The following is a 21508-nucleotide window of genomic DNA, read 5'->3' on the forward strand; positions in this document are numbered from 1 at the left end:
GATGATACGATGTTTCTTAACTTGGAATGGTTTGCTAAGGACTTTGTTTTTTTAGTAATAGCGTATAAGTTCTGATACTCATCGCTTATGATAAATGACTAGTTTTAAGAATGGTATTCTTGATTCCTAGCAATATGTCACTTACACAGCATTTTATTTCAAATTTAAAAATTCTGTGGTGAAGTGTTAGGGGCTGACTTAATACCTCAAGAGGAACACAGCTTGTGATAAGAACTTGGGGCGTGAAGGGGAGGGCAAGGGAGATAGAAGAAATGCAGGTTGGGCCGTACCTACTAGTATCTCAAGAACTGGAGCCTTCCATCTCAGTTGTGATCCTTGATAGGTAGTCTAAACCTGTAACTTCTAAAGTAGCTAAACAGCCAAGTTACATTCTGTGCTTTGATCTAAGCAATCATTAAAATATGAAACTTTCCTTCCTCCTCTCTCCCACACAGATGATGTGTAAAATGTATGCCAAGCTGAATTGTGGTGTGATTGTTTTGGGTTTGGGTTTTTCTAATTAAAAACTTCTGTTTGGAGCTCATCTTTACATTGCATGGGGTAGAAATGGGATCTTGCTTTTCTCTTAAAATGGGGAAAATATAGATGTTGCCCATAATGGCTCCTCTTGCATAGAGAAATTGCTTACCCTCACGTTATTTGCCCTGTCACTGCTTGTATTGAATTAATATACACTCCACGCTCTTTTCCTCTCTGTTTAGAGCTGTTCCACACAGTAGGAGGAAAAATAGTATTTCTTAAGCCCTTAATACCTGGGTGGTAAAACACTACCTACATTTTTTTCAGGTGGATGGTGGAACAGAGTGCCTTGTAGAAATCCGTAGCATTGTCTCGGAATCTGACGTCTCCTCATTTGAAATCCAGCATAGTGGGTTTGTTAAACAACTGCTGCTTTATTTGACATCTAAAAGTGAGAAAGATGCTGTAAGCAGGGATATCAGATTGAAAAGATTTCTTCATGTATTTTTTTCTTCTCCAGTAAGTTTTCTTTTTTACTGTTTTGTCATTCTTAGCTGTCTTTCTCTCAAACTGTACTTACCTGACTGAGATGTTCAGGAATGACCTTGACTTAAAGATGGAGTATGAAAGGAATGTTTTGTTTATGCCTAAGCTGTAACGCTAACTTTCACATGGTTCTATGTCTTTACAGGTCACACGTTTTAGAATACCTTGTAATTACAGAAAATTCCACAGAACAGTGGAAAAGAATTCAAAATAGCCAGCTGTCAGTCTTGAACAACTTAAAAGTTGTTCCTGGTTTTTACAAAGTTGATATGGAAAGAGTTTGTATAGTAAGCCTATCACTTGCTCCTTTTGCTCTCTTTAATCCTAAATACGGCAAGAAACTAGATCGTCTTGCATTTAAAAGAAGAAATTCAAAGTGGAAGAGAAGAAGGTAGATAGCAATAAGCCTCATGGAAGCTTTGTTAAGGGTGAATGCTGAAAATCTGTAATGCTATTCATGTGAAACCATGAGAGAAATTTGCATTCTTTGAAACAGGTCTTTCATAAACTTGTTATGTGTCATTTAGTCATCTTGATACTGATGCTACTTTAATTTCCTTTTTTTGTTTTGTTTGTTTAACAACTCGTGGTATAAATTGTTAAAGATGGATTCATCCAAACACATAACTAAAAGATTGGAATATGTTTCAGCTTCCTGGAGAAGAACCCCTTGGAAGATTAGAGCCATTAGAAAATGCACCTTTGTTGGCATTGGTCCATAAAATGAACAATTGCCTCAGTCAGATGGAACAATTCCCTGTTAAAGTGCATGACTTCCCAAGTGGAAATGGAACAGGGAGCAGGTAAGGATTAATGCTCAGGTAACAGTTTTGTTGGAAGCTTTTGTTTTCCAAAACTTGTTTCAATGCTAGAAGTTCCAAGAGGTAATAGAAACTTCTGACCCTGTTAAAGAAGAAAACAGTTACACAGTTGGCTTTTTTATTCAGTGCAAGATTGAATATTTAACTAAATGTTTGCTTACCATCTTGAAACTTTTCTTACTTAGGAAACTTCTCTCACTTAGATTGGAGGTGGATGTGTAATTTTAAATAATATCTCTAAACTTAAGCTTTGAAAATTCTGATGTCTTCCTCGTCCCTATGTAACAAACAGTGGAAAGAAATTACATATTAATTGCTGAGACACTGATACCTTTCCAGTGAAGTAACTAAACTGCTGAGAGTCTGTATTGCAGCGCTAAACTCTGTTACTCAGATATGTTCTGGTCTTTAGGATGGTGATGGATTGAGTGATGACTGTTGGCTATCAACATAGTTCCATGGCTATCAACAAATAACTGTTGGCCTGCCTTGCATCTTAAGATAGATTAAATATGGAATCCAACTTGTTTTTTGCATTTTGAGTAACAAATTTGAGTGATTCAAGACCTATTTCTACAATTTCTTTTCTGTACTTTAATAAGTCAACACTGTTTTTCATTCATTATATAGCATTTAGTAAGTTTATTTCAGGCTTAAGTTGTGTGTAAATTTTGAAAGTGTTTTTTGGTGCTGGCTAAAAGCTCAGTTTGATTACAGACATATTCTTGTGACTATGTAGAAATCGGGAGGGGAGGAGCATTGAAAATTAATTTTTGAAAACTATTATTTAAAGTTTGAAATGCCAAGTCTTTTGTCTATTGGGTACTAAGGTGGCATGGATTTTTTTGTTGTTGTTGTTCCTAATTGTGACAAAATCCATTACAGTAGATGTATCAGAGCCTCAGACTATAGCATTCATCTAATTTACATTAAAATTCAGTACTTGTTTTATTGTGAAACTGGTAGAATTCATGGGAATGAATGCAATACACAGCTATGTGTACTCGAATGAATTAATTCTCTTGATACTGGCTTTTGCAAATGGTATGTGCTCTGTAATCTTACAACGTTTCTGAACATGCACTATTTCTGTAAAAAGTGAGATAACTGCAAAAGTTATAAAGCTGTTAATCATAGAAGAAAAACTGCTATTTTTGATGAAGTTAAACATGGGAAGTTAGACTATTGTAGCATTGTTTGACTGCTAGTCTTACTGTGGATTATGTCAATGAGGATTTTTAGGCATTAAGATTTGGTAGTCTTTCACTAGCACCTGGAAATAGTAGCCCAAGATAACACGTTTGTGTATAAGAACAGCTAGCTTGAGTATTGGTAGTTTGGGTGAAATGGAATATGTATATAAACTATACCTGACAAGAAAAAACAAGGGTGCTTTCAGGTTCTCTCTTTAGGTCCTTATTAAACATATGAATCAATACTTGCATTTTCCAGTCCTTATTTTGATTCTTATTGTACTGCATGTAAACACAGCTCTGAATCTCATGTGGTATTAGCTGACCACTGAACAAATTCAGATCTCAAAGGTGGTCGGTATAGGCCATGTTGTAGTCAGACCAATTAATCCACATGGCTTCCATTGGAAATCAGATTTTGTCTTAAGTTGGGTTCTGGTGTTCTTGTAGAATAAAATGTTTAATCTGTTCATCCAAGCCTTAATAGCTTATTTTTAGAGAAATAGACTAAGAAATAATATTTTGGACAAGTGAATTTGTAAATGCATGTATAAGTCTATTTAAATGCATTTTTAAAATGCAGTTATAGTTATTAGATTCTTTGTGTAGCAACTTTTTTCACAAATTATTTTGAGTTTTTCTCTTAACAGAGGATCCCAAGCTTTAAAATTCTTCAATACGCATCAGTTAAAATGCCAACTACAAAGACATCCAGACTGTGCTAATGTGAAACAGTGGAAAGGTGGACCTGTGAAGATTGATCCTCTGGCTTTGGTACAAGCCATTGAAAGATACCTTGTAGTTAGAGGTATGTATATATATTGTACAGTCACGTGTGTTTTGCTGCTTGGGATAGCCACTACTGTCAGTAAAAACCTGTGAGAATTACACTGAAGACAACCGGAGGTATTTATAAATGTATCTTGCTCCCAGGGGAGGAGACTAAGGCTGCAGACAATCTGTCCATTTCTGGGACAAACTTTATCCTGTTGTAAACAGTGCAATCTAAATACTAACAGAAGTATAATCTAGTTGACTGTTAGATTGGCTGTAACTTGGCATTTTTGATGCCAGATGGTGATACTGAAATCCTGTTCTAACATGTCTGAACCTTACATTTATTTAACTGATATATTTTGGAACTGTTTTGAACAGTGGAATTGATAAAATTCAGAGTACAAAAGCATTGCTACTTTTCATGTAAAGACAAATGAGGATGTGTTTCTCCTCTCTTGCATCAGGCTATGGAAGAGTTAGAGAAGATGATGAGGATAGTGACGATGATGGGTCAGATGAAGAAATAGATGAATCTTTGGTAAGCTGTTGTTCTGGGGGGAAGGGGAGGGAACAGTGTGGGGGGAGGCTTAAAGAAAAGCTAGCAACAAGTTTCCTAATGTGTGTGTGTGTGTGTGTGTTTTGTTCAGGCTGCTCAATTCTTAAATTCAGGGAATGTGAGACACAGACTGCAATTTTACATTGGTGATCACTTGCTGCCATACAATATGACTGTGTATCAGGCAGTTAGGCAGTACAGTTTGCAAGCTGAGGAGGAGAGGGAGTCTACAGATGACGAAAGCAACCCATTAGGAAGAGCTGGGATTTGGACAAAAACGCATACCATTTGGTAAGTTGGCTAGAGAAGTTGGGGATAACTTCTCCAGCTTCCTAGGTGTATATACATAAAGAAAATCTGATTATAGGTGTGGGGCATTGTTGTGTGTCATCCCCCCCCAAAATCTGTGAAGCTTTAAACTTTCTGATGTGCTTGAGATAATTAATTCTTAACTAAGATTTATGTGTTAGCTACTGTTGTTCTTTCTAGCTTATGAGCAAAGCTGATGAACAGGAAATGTGGAATCTTAAATGATACCTGCTAGCTGGAGAGAAAACGTGCTTAGTGTTAGGTAACTAACCGTGAATAATAGAGAACATGTCTACAATCTACAAATAACGGTCAACTTCACACTGGTTTTCATAGCTGGTTGCTGTGCAGGTACATATATTCTCTGGCCATACTTCGCAAGGAGCAGTATTGACCTATGATTGTGCCAAAAATTTTAACTTTCAGCAGTGGATTTTTTTTCTAAAATATTTCAACATGTTATTGAAAAGCAAAAAAAAGCCAACAACCCCCCAAAACCACAAACCCAAACCAATCAAATCAACTCTGTGCTTTTTGGGGTGTTTTTGTGTTTCTATACTTTCTGCTTCTCTTCTTCCAGTTCGTGGAGCTGGAGGGTCCCCATTTTTTCTTCTCCATGACATACTTTGCTTCTGAGGGCCTAGTTTCAAAGGCTGGATCATATCCAAATGTATTGTGTTTCTGCTTTTAACTGTCATTCAAGTAACATTCTGGTAATCAAGGAACTAACACTTTACATAACTGCTTTTGTTTTCATGTAAGTTAGTATTTCACAAACATGTTTCTAATTTTTAATTGCTTTTTAGGTACAAACCTGTGCGGGAGGATGAAGATGGTAATAAGGACTGTGTTGGTGGTAAAAGAGGAAGAGCACAAACTGCTCCCACGAAAACTTCCCCTAGAAATTCTAAAAAGCATGATGAATTGTGGCACGGTGAGTGTGTTTCCTTGCTAATGTGCTAGATCTGTGAAATTTCTGAAAGGTTGGGGAGGAAAAGTGTTTAGAGACACCATAGTGTTTCTTTTAAAGCAAGCATTGTATAAGAAAAGTAAGCATACATTTGGGTGTAGGACATTTAAACTAAAAATCAGGTATTTAATGCATTGTCTAACTGAACTGTTGTGGTTAAGTGAACGCTGTGATTAATGTTACTTAGGCTCCTAATAATTAAATTTCAGGAAGACTTCAGATTGATTTGTTTTGATAAAGTATTCTTTTTTTCTGCTAGATGGTGTATGCCCTTCGGTATTAAATCCTCTAGAAGTTTACCTCATATCTACTCCACCTGAAAACATAACATTTGAAGATCCCTCATTAGACGTTATTCTTCTTTTGAGAGTTTTACATGCTATCAGTCGATACTGGTATTACTTATATGACGTGAGTAGAGCACTTTTAAAGTCACTTTTGTACTAAAGACAGACAACTCTGTCCTGAAACACCTTAGAACAGCCTCCTTCCTCAGCTGGCCACCCCTCACCAAGACAGAATAATGAAATACTATAATCTTTCATCTTTCCCTATCTATTAGTCTAACTTCTGGTAAGATGAAGGCTATAAATTCTTAGTCAATCATGTTTTCTCCCTAGTGTGTTAAACATTTTTTCCGTGCTTTTTCCTTCCTCAAGTTCAAAGAGCAACATTAGTCCTGTAGTAAGAATCTACTTGGTCTTTCACAGCTTAGACTCTGTATGATCAAAGTGGCAATGAAAAGTTTTTTTTCTTTTATGATAAGTAAATTGTAAGCACAAAGGGCTTTAGTATTTCTTCCAGCATTTCTTTAACTAAAAGTACATTGTTTTCATTCATTACAGAATGCAATCTGCAAGGAGATAATTCCAACCTCAGAGTTTATCAACAGTAAACTGACAGCAAAAGCAAACAGGCAGCTTCAGGATCCTTTGGTAATTATGACGGGAAACATACCAACTTGGCTGACAGAACTTGGAAAAACATGGTATGAATGACATTCAACATAGTCTTTTGAGTTCAGTAGGCCTTGGACTGGGCAGCCCAGGTGCATCATATGTTACAAGGCTTTTGAAAGTGCTGGGGGAGAGTAAAATTCAGTCCAAAATCTTCTGGAGTTACATAGTAGACTTGGATGAATGCTTACACCTGTATTGCACAGTTTAAACCAAACATGGAGGGATAGACTAGCTGCAAAGTTTGGACCAGTTATCACAGGAGTTTCTGAACAATTTGAAGTTTTCTCATTGAAGTAGTAGTACTTGATTATTCAGGTCATATTTTTTTCTGCTGTTAAACTGAACATGCCAAGATAAATGTAGTGGTATGACAAAAATGCCGTTAAGCAATGTGGTATAAAGGAAAATATTTTTTTATCGTTGTGATAAAATATTATAAATTTTTATATAGCTATATTCATGGTACTTTGTAGTATCTGACTGCAGTGTATAAACTGTAGAATTCTTGCATTTGAAAGGTGAGAAATGAGAGTTGGCATTCTTGAGTTTTTGAAGCATGTTGACTGAAGCAATATTGGTGACAATTGACTGGAAATGTGTACTCTAGAGAAACTGTTTTTAAAATAAGATCTCTAAATTTCTGTATAAATGTTCCCAATAACAAATGATGAGCATGAATGTGTATTCTTAATACAAACGTGTAGCAGTTTGTTCCGTAAAACTGACTTTTCACTTAAATGTCAGTGGAGGACTACACTGTTAATGTACACATGCCTTTAAGAATAGTAGAACTGATAAATTACAATAAGAAGTTTCTCTGGTAGCCTTCATAGATATTTAAAGTGTTTTTTGAAAATAGTGGAATGTAGAATGCTGATGCTGCTGTAGGCAGGTTCTCATCTCCCCCTGTATGGGATCTTGTACCACCTTCTTAAAAATCTTTGATGCGAGTTGGATTTAGTAATTGTGAAACAAGTGTGAGCAAGTAAAAGAATATTGATCTTCTGATATAAACTTTGATTAGCCAAGGCATTTAAGTATTTTGAGTTGTTTTTCTGGAAGAGTTAGAAGTTTCTGAAATTTTTGCGTGGTTCCTTCTTATATTCTAGCTCTAAACCCTTGCTCGTAAGCATTGTGACTAAAGTGTGTTCTGGAAGGCTTCCTTTGGAGGCTGCTTTCACCACAGCGTTTTAATAAAGCATTGATTTCAGGCATATTAAAACACAACAAAGGATAACTGAACTATAGTCATAGATGCTAGTTGGAACCCATCTAACTAATCCAATACTCTTTACAGCCCATTTTTCTTTCCATTTGATACCCGTCAAATGCTGTTTTATGTAACTGCTTTTGATCGTGATCGAGCCATGCAAAGACTACTGGATACCAATCCAGAAATCAATCAATCGGATTCTCAGGATAGCAGAGTGGCACCACGACTGGACAGGAAAAAAGTAGGTATATCTTGTTTCAAAACAGAATGAGTGATCTGTTTGGTTTTAGATTGTTTTTAAGAATATCATTGTGAGCAAGACTTGCTTGTAAAACTTCAGGTTTTGATAGTATATACTGATGTAAGGGGAGGTTTGTTGTGACTCATTTAAAAGCTGCTGAGTAGCAAGCACAGTGTGTGCCAGGAGGTGGCACCAGGGGCTAGAGCATGCCACGCTGCTTTCTCACATCCTGCTTAATTTTGAGTTGGAAGTCTTTACCCAGTTTGTGCAACTGTACTTCAAGAATGTTTGCATTAGTGATACTCTCAATATATTAGCTTGTAGGCATCTGTTCTGTTTTATGTAGAATTTAAAAAGATTTCAAGCAATAGGATTTAGACTTGTAAGTGTTACCCGAGTAAACAAAAAAATTGCCTTGTGTTCTGGGAGGCTGTTAAACCTCCTACCACAACATGATAAAACTAAGCTGTGACTGCTTTAAATTGAGAGAGTCTTGGGTGTCTGCATTGAGTCTACAGAGATGTTTTCTTAACTGTATAGTGTAGATCTGCTATATGGTCTTGAATACCTCTGGGGGCAAAAAAGATGACACATGAGAATCTAGTTTAACTAGAATATAGCTTCCAGCATGTAGAGATCCCAGTGCTGTTGTAGTTTTTTTGGTGTGGTTTGGGTTTTTTTGGTTGGATGTTTCTTTTGTTTTTTGAAACCTTCCACTTTCCCTGCTAGAGAATCCCCAGAGGCAGGGTATAAGATTACTCCTTTAGGTTGGTGGATTTTTGGCATCTTTCTTCTGTGTTTTTCTTCTCCACATATTAGGTCAAGGTATGTAATGCCACATGACAACACTTCTCTGCTATGTTATAGTCCTACTGCCAGTTTCTTGGCAAGAGTAGTACCTAGTAGTTATAGAAATGTAAGGCATTGGTTTTTCATTTTATATCAAACACTTTAATTCTAGTCAGTTTTCATATAGAAGCAAGAATTATTTTATCAAAGTATAAGCTTACAAGTTGTTGAACTGTGGAACTATTAGCATGGGGTGGAAAAAATTGCATAACATTTTTCCTGTTGTAACTGCCTTGGGAGCTGTGACTTACAGACATAATTTCACTACTTAAAACTTCTCTAATGTGTAGCGCACTGTGAACAGAGATGAGCTGTTGAAACAGGCAGAATCTGTGATGCAGGATCTAGGCAGTTCAAGAGCCATGTTGGAAATCCAGTATGAGAATGAAGTAAGTAATATCAATGCAGTCTAATTTAACCCCTTTTTACTGAAGATTAATACAAAAAAAATCTACAGCTTTTCTCGAGTGACTCGGTCAGATTCTTGGTCCTTCCCATTGCTGGAGCCACAAATTTTATCTATTATTTATCCCTAATCAACTTGGTTGTGATTTCTGGTTGCTAGGAAAAACTTTTCTGACCTACTAAATTTCATAATCAGTCTTATTCTGCACAGCACACTTTTTCTAACTCTAAACAAACAGCTGTGTGTATTTCCTCTATAATATAATCATTAGGTGGCTAATACTTTCATTCTGCTATTATTCCCTCTGATATGTGGTCTTTCCAAGCTGTCTCAGTTGTGTTGTAAATGTTGGCATAGTTAGGTTCTCTGGATGCTTTCTTTTTTGCAAGTTGTCTTTATACCCAATGTTGCATTATATTTCTCAGGTTAAGTAAAGATTTTGATATTTGAACTGACCTAATCGACTATTTATTTATTTATTCATTCATTTATCTCGTTCCCCCTCTTCTCCCTACGCCCTCCCTCCCCCTGAAGGTTGGCACAGGTCTAGGCCCCACGCTAGAGTTCTATGCACTTGTATCTCAGGAACTACAGAGAGCAGACTTAGGCCTTTGGAGGGGAGAAGAAGTGACTTTAGCCAATCCAAAAGGTAAACGTTTTGCTACCTAAACTATCAATATTGTTCTAATATTGAATCGATTTTAAGTTGACTTTAATTACGTGAATGGCTTTGAAGGAGCACCACGGTTTGTGGTTAGTGATACATGCCTTGTGATAGTGTGTGGTTGTCGTTGTGGGTTTCTTTAATTCTGTAAGAAGCTTTATGTTATGGTTATCTGATAGTGTCATTCCAGATGCAAGTTTGAAAGCAACTAAGCAGTGCATGTATTGAACAAATGCGGGTTTTTTTCTTTCTTCCTCAACAGGAAGCCAGGAAGGTACCAAGTACATCCATAACCTTCAAGGCCTTTTTGCACTTCCTTTTGGTAGAACAGCCAAGCCAGCTCACATTGCAAAAGTTAAAATGAAGTTCCGCTTTCTGGGAAAACTAATGGCCAAGGCAATCATGGATTTTAGACTGGTGAGAATGAAATGGATAATGTGAATCTGAAGGGTTAAATTTAACTTCTGGCTCTGACTCTGAGGGAAAAAAAATAGCATCAAGAGTTGCATGGAATTAGTTTCTATTCTAGCAATTCGGGGGGAGGGGGGAGAGGGATGCAGCTGAACTTTTGAGGGGGGGAAGAGGGCAGTGTATGTTAAAGATCTTTACAATGGCTTTTGTGACCATAGTGAAGAAGGGAAAAGCTATTGCCTGCCATGTGTTGCAATCTCTCTGATCTTTTTTTCAAGATCATTGTGGGCTGCTTATTCCAGTTGCGAAGTTGCTGATTGCTCTAATGTATGTGCACTAGGCAGTCAGTTGTGTTTTCTCGGGTAAAACCACTCAAGACATGGTATTTTGGCATGTGCCAGAGCTATGATTTAGTAAATAATATTCTAGATCTAATGTAAGAGAGAAAACAGTGAAAGGTACAAAAGTTTTGGAAGATAGTTGAGTACTAAATATCTTGATTCCCAGGTGGACCTTCCTCTTGGACTTCCTTTTTATAAGTGGATGCTACGACAGGAAACTTCCTTAACATCACATGATTTGTTCAGTATTGATCCAGTAGTAGCCAAATCAATATATCATCTTGAAGATATTGTAAGACAAAAGAAAAGACTTGAACAGGACAAAACACAGGTGGGAAAGTAACCCTAAGAATGGAAGAGTGCATCTTCACACACGTTTGGATTTTATGAACTAGCCATAATTTGAGAGTGTATGGTAGTGCTTAATACTGATGGTAATAGTGGTGATTACTTCTTTCTAATAAAAGGGGTAGTTTTAAAATCAGTGGCAATTGTAACATGGTATTTGTGATGAGACTCGTAACAGTAGAAATTTATTATGGGATTCTTCTGTGGGATTAAACACGGGCTAGAAATGGCTAAAACTGCCAGGTGTTTGCCTAAGGTAACTTCTGGTTTTGGTTCACTTTGGAAAAAAAAAAACCTAACCAACTTTACTATTGGAGAAAAAAATTCTATCCTTGATTTTTGAGCATTCAAAAAGTTTAGGTTGTTTTATTAGTTGGTTTAGTCAAATCTTCAGGTTTTCTTAGAAGTGCCTTTTTGTACGTTTTTTTCCTCTGACACTGAAGAGCTTTATGCTGAACTGGTGTAAACTGGCTTCATATGTGAGCATACAGGTTCTTGTATAGATACAGAAGAGTCTTAATTTTTCAAGGTTATTCACTTGCAGAGTAGTGATAAAAGGTCTCTGGCATGCATGCTCTTTCTAGCATCCAATGTTAATAGATGGTAGGTGGTAATAACCTAATTTATACTCTTAATACATCTGCTTTGTTACTAGTGAAATTATTGCAAGCCTGTGGGCCTTTGTTCCTCTTCACCTCACTGTCTCACTCTCTCTCCTTGATCACCGCTTTTAATTTCCCAACAAGAGTTTGAAAAACCTGAAACCTGGTGGATGAAAGCTGAAAAATGTCAGTATGCATGCCAAATATGTATGCCATTAACTATTCTAAGGAAAAAACATAGCCTAAGAGCCTTAGCATATTACACATACCCTTCTCTTGCAGTAGTATTTTCCTAAACAAATATTGTGCAAGAAGTTAAAGCAATTCTGAAATGACTAGAAAAAAAGTGTAGTGTTATGATCTGTCAAGTTTATCATTAAGATAGTTTATTTGGTTTGCTTGGTTTACTGTTATGTATGAAAAATACAGAAAGAAAGCAAGGAGTACTGTAACAGTATTACTATTAATATTATAGAAATGTTTACTTAGTCAAAACTACTTTAGAAGTCATGACTTTTGGATAAGTTAATGTGAACGAATTGTTCTCACTGGTTTTTACTTAAAATTTTTTTAGACCAAAGAAAGTCTACAGTATGCATTGGAGGCTCTGACTATGAATGGCTGCTCAGTGGAAGACCTAGGGCTGGACTTCACACTTCCTGGGTTTCCTAATATAGAACTGAAAAAAGGTGGAAAAGATATACCGGTCACCATCCACAACTTAGAGGAGTATCTCAGAGTACGTAAAAGCAAAGACTAAAACTTTCTCTATTCTTGCTCCCAAGGAGCTTGTTTCCATCTGTATTTCAGTTCATTCTAGTCAACTGGGCACAGTAGTAATTTTCCTACTGATTGCTTCTCTTCTGCACTAGTTTATCACTACAGAAAGACAATCTAGTCAGCACACCTGACTTGAAAATTTTACAGTAAAGAAGTCTGGTTTATAGTTGATAAAGTCATCAGAAGTATGGGGTTTTTTGGATAAATATGTAGTAAGTGCAGAATTTGAGCTGTGGACTTTTAGAATCCTTTTAACAAGTTTCCACATTGAGGTATGATAATTAATTTGTTTGCAACACTGATTTAGCACCTGCTATCCACACTTCAGTGGCCTGTGAACTGTTATAGTAATAGTGAAATTTTTTTCAGTCAGAATTAAGAAAACATCAGTTCAGTTGTGAGTTAAGATTAGAACAGTAGTGTTTCTCAAAACCAAAAAGCAACTGATCACACAAAGACACACAAGCAACCCACCTCAACCATTACAAAATAAGGTAAGGAACAGAAAACAAAACAAGTGCAATAATAAGTTGAAAGTACAACTGCATATTGATTTATTCCTATGTCAGAAGGGACATAAAACCTAGCAAAACAGAAGGTTAATACTGCTGAGCAAAGGTAGGAAACTGTTTCTGTATAAGGAAGTGTTAAGGCGAAATTGTTAAAAACAGTCTGGAAGACATAAGGAAAGGCAGGAAGAATGCAATATTATCCCATAAACTCACGAGTAGGATGGAGGTAAGAATGACTGATTGCATCATGGAAGAAGTCATTATTCCAGCTCCTGAATAATAAATTTTCTGACAGGCTAGTCTGCTGCCAATGTCACTGTGAGGACTGTTAAGATTTTCAAATGCTGATGAGAAATATATCTGATGTTTTGGTAGGAATGATTCAGTAAGGGGCATATAAGCTCTTGGATATCAACTGAGAACTTTGCAAGTAACTCTAATCGTTACAACCGAATATTGAGCAGTTGCTGTTCACCTTCCAGAATCATCTTCCAATCGGTTCTTGTGCACATATTTAGTTCTTGTATCTTTGTTGAAAGCAAATTCTGCTAGTAAATATCACTTGCACAGTTGAAGGTATTTGGATATAAAGATGTTTGCAGACTTACAGAAGGGCTGTGCCAACAACCATCATTCATCAGAAACAGTATTTGCAGCCTCTGTTTATTGAGGGAAGCTGAGCAAGGTTGCTTTCAAGTCTGATTTTCATACAGCTTGCAGTCACATTTTTTTTCATGTGGGTAACGTATCGGGTATCTGATACACTGAGAAAGGCTTATGGGCATCTCAAATGTCCTCTAGTTGTCCTGTTGCAAGCCTCTGGCATGGTAAAGGAGCAGCAGATCACTACAGAAAGCTTGCTCTCTGCGTCTTTCTAAACAACTTTTGGGACTATTTTCTTGAAAGGGCAACGATGCAATTTTTCTATCCTTGTCTTTATATTCCTGCCTTATAGAGGAGACTTTAAACTATATCTCAGTGATTAGCATTACAAACTTGATGTCAAGGAAATAGAAGAGATTCCAGAAAGAAAATTAGTGTCCTCTGTATCACAAGTATGATGAATTGCACTTTAGAAACAGTGTATTTATCAGCTAGCCTGTACAGTTCCCTGTGGGTTGGCTGCTCTGCTTTTGAAAATGTCATTTTCATTAAAATGTTGTGTGTGGATTACCATTAAGAGTAGTTTATAAAGCTTGAATATCCTGCTGTTACTATTCATGCCTCTACTGCAGTCATTCCACTCACCCCACACCCCCCGCCCCTGCCACGGATGGTTCCCACAGGAGCTATCTTTATCAGAAAGTAGAACCATTTCAGCTACCAGTATAGTGAAAGACTTCATTCTTTCTCCCTGCCCCCTTCTCCCCTGTACTGTGAAAAAGGAGGCCAGCTTGCTTGTTCTAAATCTGTGGACAAAAAATTCCGTTTTTTTGCCTAGCAATTTGATCTCCTTTTTGAATCCACAGGAATACAGTGCAGCTTATTTTGCCACACACTCCTGGTCGTAAAAAGTAATCACAATTCTAAGTAAGCAACGCTGCTGCTAGGATAGCCATAGAGTATTCTGCGTTACAGAACAGCCTTCTGTGCTGCTGATGTTCACTAGCTTCCTCTTCAGTATTACAGCCTGATGTGTGAAGGTAGGGGTATCTTACCTTAAATTCAATGCCTAACTCCTTTATCGGAAAGCTTATCAACAGATCCTAATAGACTTTCATATCTGAGAGCTTTCTGGAACAAGTAACTCTTCAATTATTGGGAAAGGGTTAAATATTTAGTTCAGGAGTCCAGCAGTATCGATGAAGTTTTTAATCATTTTCAGATGCATCCATAGATGTCTCTAAGCTTTTCTCAGCATTCCAGGTCAGAGCTTTTAACACATCTAAAAGCTAGTAGCTATGTGTTGACAATGTATCTTCTGCAGCCAGCCTTCATTTCCTGCTAGAGCTGAGGGATATCCAAGGCGAGTGTAATCATCAGTGGCACTAACTGACAAAAGAATCTGAACTTGGCATGCAATATGCCATGTATAATATATTTTTTAATTTAGTGGAGAAATACTGGCTGCAGGAGATTTAAAAGAAACTTGGTCTTGCTTGTGTCATGTCCTTTTCCTTCCCCCTGGTGATCATTCTTCCAGTATGTGCTGCCCACTTTGAAAGGTGAGTTTAGTCCTGAGGGAGTAACTGCAGATACAAAATCAAAACAAAAAAACCCACCAGACACAAAAAGCTTACTGTCTTACTGTTGTTTGCCTTATGATTCCTAACCAAATCCCAGTAACATGAAATGATGCCATTTCTCTTTCCCATATATCCTTATAATAAGCTTTTAAATATAGCAAAACCACTAAAGTTACTTTTTGTAACAATGTATTAGAAAAAGGACCTATATATTTCCATGGGGAAAGTAATATAATACTGCCTGTGATGCCCTAAGGATTTCTGTTTCAGTTGCTGAATTTTAAATGGATATCCATATACACAGAGAACACCTGTGTTAGGCTTCTAAAAACACCTAATAAATGTTTAATTTGTTTTAAAATATTTTGTTAAATAGATTCAGTTTAACCAGCTATTCTGAATTGCACATATTAACCTTGTTATATCAAAAATAAAGGCCATTATGTTTAAATTCTGCATGAGTTGCATGCTTAGTGGTCTAAATATGGGGTTGTTTGGCAAAAGTCATTTGGGGTTCAATTTGCAATGACAGGCTACGTGACAGAATTGTAAAGGAACCCCAACAAAAATGCTGTCTGTTGCATTGCAGCAGGACTGCACTTTACACACATGCAGCAGTATGAGCTTATGAATTAAGGCAGGGTGAGGCAAGGCTGTGGATGGAGCAGCTCCATGAATCAAAGTTCAAACACTGCCACAACTACAGTGACCATAGGGCTAGGCTTCTGCAGGTTTTTTCTGCAGCTGTAGGCTTTTGTACAGTAGCGATCATTCCATGCTTCCTTTGTTCAAATGACTTTTTTTTTTTTTTTTTTTTTTTTTTCTCCTCCTCCCTCCCTGCAGTTGGTTATATTCTGGGCACTAAATGAAGGTGTTGCCAGACAGTTTGACTCATTCAGAGATGGATTTGAATCAGTCTTCCCCCTCAGTCATCTTCAGTACTTCTATCCTGAGGAGGTTGGTAAACGTGTTTTTGCCGATTCTTTTATAACCTTGTATCTGTATGTGTGGATAGTCTGAACTGGGTGCAGTGCATTTGTGACGGTCTGATTACATTACGTGTCTGATGCATGTTAGTAAAACTTGATGTCCTTTAAATTGCATACTTAGTTTTCTGTGTTCGGTGGTTATTTGATGCTTTTATCATGAACAGCTCAGTTTTCTTTAAGACTCAGTGTATCCAGCTTTTCTGGGTAGTCCTTAAATTTATATATGTAGGCTCTCTATTGGTATGGATACTTTAATTCCTTGTATTGCAGTACCTCATAGTAGCTATAGACACAGACATGGATGCTACCTGGACAGTCTATTAAAAAAACATTTTAGTTCTTTAATGAAGCTTTAGACAGTAAGAGGAAATTCAGATAGAGGGGTGAAGAATAAGGATAGTTGGTCTTGTTCTCGCCACCCACTATATCAATTTCCTTGTAAAATTCTTACATTTTTAAGTGGGCTGAATTGAGACACAATTATGGTTGTCTGGACTAGAAGAGAGAACGTTTTATTACTCTACCTTTAGGAAGTTTATTTGAAGACTGTACCTTGAAGGGATTTGTTTACCTTCATAAACTTATACCTTTAACTTCATGAAAAAATGTTAAGCATGCTCTGAAGGAGTATGTTAGCCAAGCCATTGTGTCACTCCCTTGTTCTTGACGCTTTGTGATATGAGTCTCTTAAAGCTGAGATCTGTAACTGCTCATAGTGATTCTTCTTTGTGCCTCTGTTGGTGCTGCTTTTTAAAAGTATCACTACCTTTTTTTTTGGCAATGAATTTAAGGCTAGTAAAAATGGCAGATTATTCTAGTTTCTCTGGTGTTTTACCCATTCTTCTCTGTTTTGTGGCATACGTGATGCTGTTCTTCTGTCCTGTTGTTTGGCATGGTTTGATGCCTACTTCTGCTTGGGAACTTGAAAATACAGACACTAGTCTATTGCTAATCTATTAATACACTTGATCAAAATTAAATCATAGAGGTAGTGAGAGAGATCCTATACCTTTCCCGTGGTGGAATACATGTGTGTGATCTCATGTTCCATTGCTGATAGCTATCCAGCCATTTGAACCTTTTTACAAACCTTTTGTAAACTATTATAAAGAGCTGGTAAAATTCTTTTGTTCATGAACAGAACAGCTAGGTGTGTCAAAATTACAGTTTTATTGAAATGGGGCTTTACAGCTTCTTCTGTAGCATAGAAGGATGCCCTTAGAAGTGCTCAGTGTTTTGGCTGTAGCCTGTCATCTCTGCTTGCCCGAATGCATAGAAGTAACAGGCAAAAGAATTTAAGTACAAAACTGCTATTTGACAGATCCATCTTTGTCTAATGATTATTTTTTCTCCCTTTATAAGAAGAGCTCAGAACTCTAAAAAGCAAGTGTAAACACTTTATTCTTCCCATTTCCCTAGATTTCTTTAAAATGCTGAGATTTCCAAAAAGTTAAGGCACTTTTGGTTCTCCAGTGTAAATTGCTTGTTAGGACTGTCTCTAGAGCTGTGTTCAGCTTCCCATGTGGTAGTGAATTGTGTGCAAAGGCAGATTCAGCAGATGAGGCTGTCACTGCGATGAAGCTATTGCAGTCAAAGAATTTGGGAGGATTATTTGGGGTGACTGAGACTGTTTTGCAGCAAACCATTCCAGAAAGTAGAACGCTGTAACAGTAGTCAGGATGGACAGTACTTGTTCTGCCTCAGGTTACAAAGGGGAAAACTTACTTCCTTATTTTTTAACTTTATAGTTGGAGCAGCTGTTGTGCGGCAGTAAAACAGACACTTGGGATGCAAAGACTTTAATGGAATGTTGCAGGCCAGATCACGGTTATACACATGACAGGTAATACGGTGGTGGTGTTTAAGAAATAAATACTAGCACTAGAAAAATATGTATTTAATCTTGAATGTAATTTTATTTTTTGATATATATAATGAATGTAACTGTAGCTTGAATAACAGTATATGAAACTAATTTGAAAATATTCATACTGCACTGAATGTGAAACTGATGCAATTATTTTAACTATAAACAAAATGAAAGTTTGCTTTTTTCCCTCCTTAGTCGAGCAGTGAAGTATCTCTTTGAAATTCTCAGTAGCTTTGATAGTGAGCAGCAAAGACTGTTTCTTCAGTTTGTGACGGGTAGCCCCAGACTGCCTGTAGGAGGTAGGTTTTGTTCATTACATATTGCTGTATATGAAGTCAGTGTTATTTCTGCTTTTCAGAATAAGTGGATTATTTCAGTATAGGAAAAAAATACTTTGTATTTTAGAGGTTGTTTGATGTTATTAGTTTCAGAAGTGGTGGGGTAGTCTTCAAGTAGAATTCTCGTAAGTTTTGTGTTGATCTCATGATGCTTCATTCAGTTGACTCTTTTCAGGTTTAATTTATGTTACCAGATAACCTATTGGAAGGCAAAAAGTAGTTCAAAACTTTAAAAAAAAAAAAAAAGGGGGGGGGGGGGAAACCACCCTGAAAACCTGTAATACTTTATTCCTTGGCTAGAAGTGCATTAAGTTATTATTCCTTGGCTAGAAGTGCATTAAGTTATGACAACAACAGCATGATACATTGCTACCTGAAAACAATAATCTCCTGTTTGGAAAGGAGACAATACTAGCATAGCGATAAACATTTTCCTGTGTTCTCAGCTGAATGCTTTGCTAGTAAAACCAGAATTTATGCATCTGTTCTGTTACTTCTGTTCTTTGGGGTTTGGGGGAAAGAGTTGATTAAAAAAAAAAATAAAAAAAATTTAGAGTTTTTTTGTGGAGAGGTGATGCAGACAGGATTAGGGTTAGGAGTGTAAAAACCTTAGCTGAAGTAAAAAAACTAGGTACCACGGTCATAGATTATTTCTGAGAATCTTAGAAAATGTGCATGTAACAAACAAACTCTTAAAAAAACCCAAAACAAAACTATTACAACCATAATGCTTTTTATACATGCAGAGAACAGAATTAGAAGTAGATGTGTCTAGCTTATTTCTTTTTTTTTTTCTAACTCATCTTGGAAAACTAATCTACAGACAGGATTTTAAGTAGTTTTTACCTTGCTACATGGCCTTATTAAGCCATATTCTAAACAGACTTCTTAATCTCCATTTTTAAAAGTTGCGAGATACACGATTCTGTCACTGTTGGATGTCTACAGTATTAACTGTGGGTTTTCAGGGCGAACAACCTGATTCTGAATGCTGTTTCTCATTTACAGGCTTTCGAAGTTTGAATCCTCCCTTGACAATTGTACGCAAGACATTTGAGTCGACAGAGAATCCAGATGATTTCTTACCCTCAGTAATGACTTGTGTGAACTATCTCAAATTGCCGGACTATTCAACTATTGAGATAATGCGTGAAAAACTCTTGATAGCTGCGAGAGAAGGGCAGCAGTCATTCCATCTTTCCTGATCACAATGAAAAATGCAATGTCTGCCTGTTACAGCAAAAGAGAAACTCTTGATTCTTTTCTAAATATATCACCTGAGTCAAGGAAACGTGTTACGCCTTCTTGTTGTAGAATAACGGCTTGCAGATTATAAACAAAGACACTTGGTTGATATTCATTAAAGGCCCCTATGGACTTAAAGTGATCAGGCCCTAAAAGTTGTTGTGACAAGGTTTCTTTAGCAAGTTCTTGTTTAAATTATCATTTATTTGATGAGTGAAGTTTTTAACTTGCTTTGCTGTGTGAAATTTAAAAAGGGATGTTTTTCCAGGCTGGAACAATAAATGTCGCTGTGCAGTTTAATACTGGGCTGTGTGTATCCATCTAGCTAAGTCTGAAGTTTTTCCTCCAAAGACAACTTTTGTACATAAGTACAGAAATTAAAGTACAGAAATTAAATTACACCATGTATTTGATGAATCTAGTTTAGTAGACTAGTTCTGTGTACCCTCACCTGCCTCTAATTTTACCCATCCTCATGTATCGTCTGATGTGCAATTCACTTGGTTCTTTTTGTGTGCAACATTCAACAATTGTTATGTTTTGGTTAGCACGGGCATTTATCTGCTCCGTGCCTCTTTCTCTGATTAAGATAATTTAAATTTTACTGAAATCAAATATATATTGTCAATATAATTCAGCCTTTGTAACTAGGTAGAACCTTTCTTATAGCATAGTTTTACTGTAGTGGTAGGATATAATGGCGACAGTCTTTACCAGTCAACGCTCTAGAGCTGTTTACACAGTGATTCAGGCAGCAAAAGCCTCTTACTAGAGGCTAGAAAGAATTATTTCTTTTACGTAGTTGAAGTCCACAGCTTGGGCTGGCCAGTGTGTATTGTGGTAAGGCCAGAGCATTTTGAATTGATGTAAAGTTTTTTAAAAGGAAAATTAGTTGTTTCATTCCCTGTTTGAGTAAACAGTTTTCTTGTTCCTGATCTAAGTTCCTGGTTACTTTTGTAGCTTTTTCTTTGTTCTTTTTTTCTTTTTTTTTTCTTTTTTTTTTTTTTTTCTCCCCAGCACTAGCTTGGAACAAACAGTTCAGCCTTTGTCTTTTGACACAGATAAAGCACCTGTAAGCAATGCTCTGTCCAACTGTTTTATGTGCTGATTTCTCAAATCTGCAATAATTTACTTCATCAGGTTAATGTTTTTACCTGAATATAAATAAAAAAGTTTGCTTCACCTTTTTGTTCATAGTTTTGTACTGTATGCATAAAGTTCAATTGTGTAAATTATTCTAATGCAAGTAAATCGTCCTAAATCTACTTGGCTAACAGCCTGCAACTTGTGGATGATTTACTACTAAAACAAGACCTTTTAAGACCTCCAACTCAGAGGGAAATTTTTTCCTTTCTATGGGTTCAAAAAATGGGCAATTACAAATATTCCTCAGATGTACCTGCTACATAGTTAATCTCTATGAAAATGTGATAGTTAATTACTTTTATTCAACTTTGAGAAATCAAAATTCATTTCAGTGCTTAGACATTGTTAAATTCTGGCTAATCAGGCTAGTATTTCCCCTAACTAACAAATTTTCTTTTATCTAGCTGAAGAACTTGTACTTCCAGAATTTGTAATGGACATTCTTCCAGTGAACATTAACAGAATTACATGTGGTTGCTCATACCAGTGCCACTGAAATGTAATGCAAATCTGTCGATGAGCATGAGTAGAATGTGAAATCCTTGCACAAAGAACCTGATAACTGAACAGTTTCTACTGTCGTATTAAAACTGAAAGAAGGTGCTTCACACTGTACATATAATAAAGGTAGTGCACAGTGCGGCATAGTTTTCATAAAACTTCAAGGCAGTGTTTAAACTATGGACTGGTGTTTAAATTGTTCTGATAACTTGATCAAACTGAGCACAACAAAGTGTTTATAGTGTGTGGATAGCA

The 21508-nt window shown here is 36.6% G+C and overlaps 1 protein-coding gene across 10 annotated transcripts in view; it reads left to right on the forward strand.

Annotated features, from left to right (window-relative positions):
• The window catches only part of TRIP12 (thyroid hormone receptor interactor 12), a 79924-nt gene extending 59136 nt beyond the window's left edge, over window positions 1-20788 (forward strand). For 7 of the 10 annotated variants that reach the window (XM_056359045.1, XM_056359051.1, XM_056359050.1 and 4 more), the window contains 18 exons: window positions 808-999; window positions 1678-1829; window positions 3676-3848; window positions 4282-4355; window positions 4465-4664; window positions 5489-5616; window positions 5912-6063; window positions 6498-6640; window positions 7909-8065; window positions 9205-9303; window positions 9855-9969; window positions 10247-10401; window positions 10903-11067; window positions 12261-12425; window positions 16008-16121; window positions 17902-17996; window positions 18219-18322; window positions 19370-20788. In XM_056359045.1, the coding sequence (XP_056215020.1) occupies window positions 808-999; window positions 1678-1829; window positions 3676-3848; window positions 4282-4355; window positions 4465-4664; window positions 5489-5616; window positions 5912-6063; window positions 6498-6640; window positions 7909-8065; window positions 9205-9303; window positions 9855-9969; window positions 10247-10401; window positions 10903-11067; window positions 12261-12425; window positions 16008-16121; window positions 17902-17996; window positions 18219-18322; window positions 19370-19566 (2580 nt within the window). In that variant the 3' untranslated portion in view covers window positions 19567-20788. Of the gene's footprint in view, window positions 1-807; window positions 1000-1677; window positions 1830-3675; window positions 3849-4281; window positions 4356-4464; window positions 4665-5488; window positions 5617-5911; window positions 6064-6497; window positions 6641-7908; window positions 8066-9204; window positions 9304-9854; window positions 9970-10246; window positions 10402-10902; window positions 11068-12260; window positions 12426-14447; window positions 15986-16007; window positions 16122-17901; window positions 17997-18218; window positions 18323-19369 lie in introns of those variants that run through there. The other 3 variants (XM_056359049.1, XM_056359053.1, XM_056359054.1) reach the window with 2 other exon arrangements.
• The last annotated feature ends 720 nt before the right edge of the window (window positions 20789-21508 follow it).

This window comes from Falco biarmicus, chromosome 13 (assembly GCF_023638135.1).
Source record: "Falco biarmicus isolate bFalBia1 chromosome 13, bFalBia1.pri, whole genome shotgun sequence".
Lineage (NCBI taxonomy): Eukaryota > Metazoa > Chordata > Aves > Falconiformes > Falconidae > Falco > Falco biarmicus.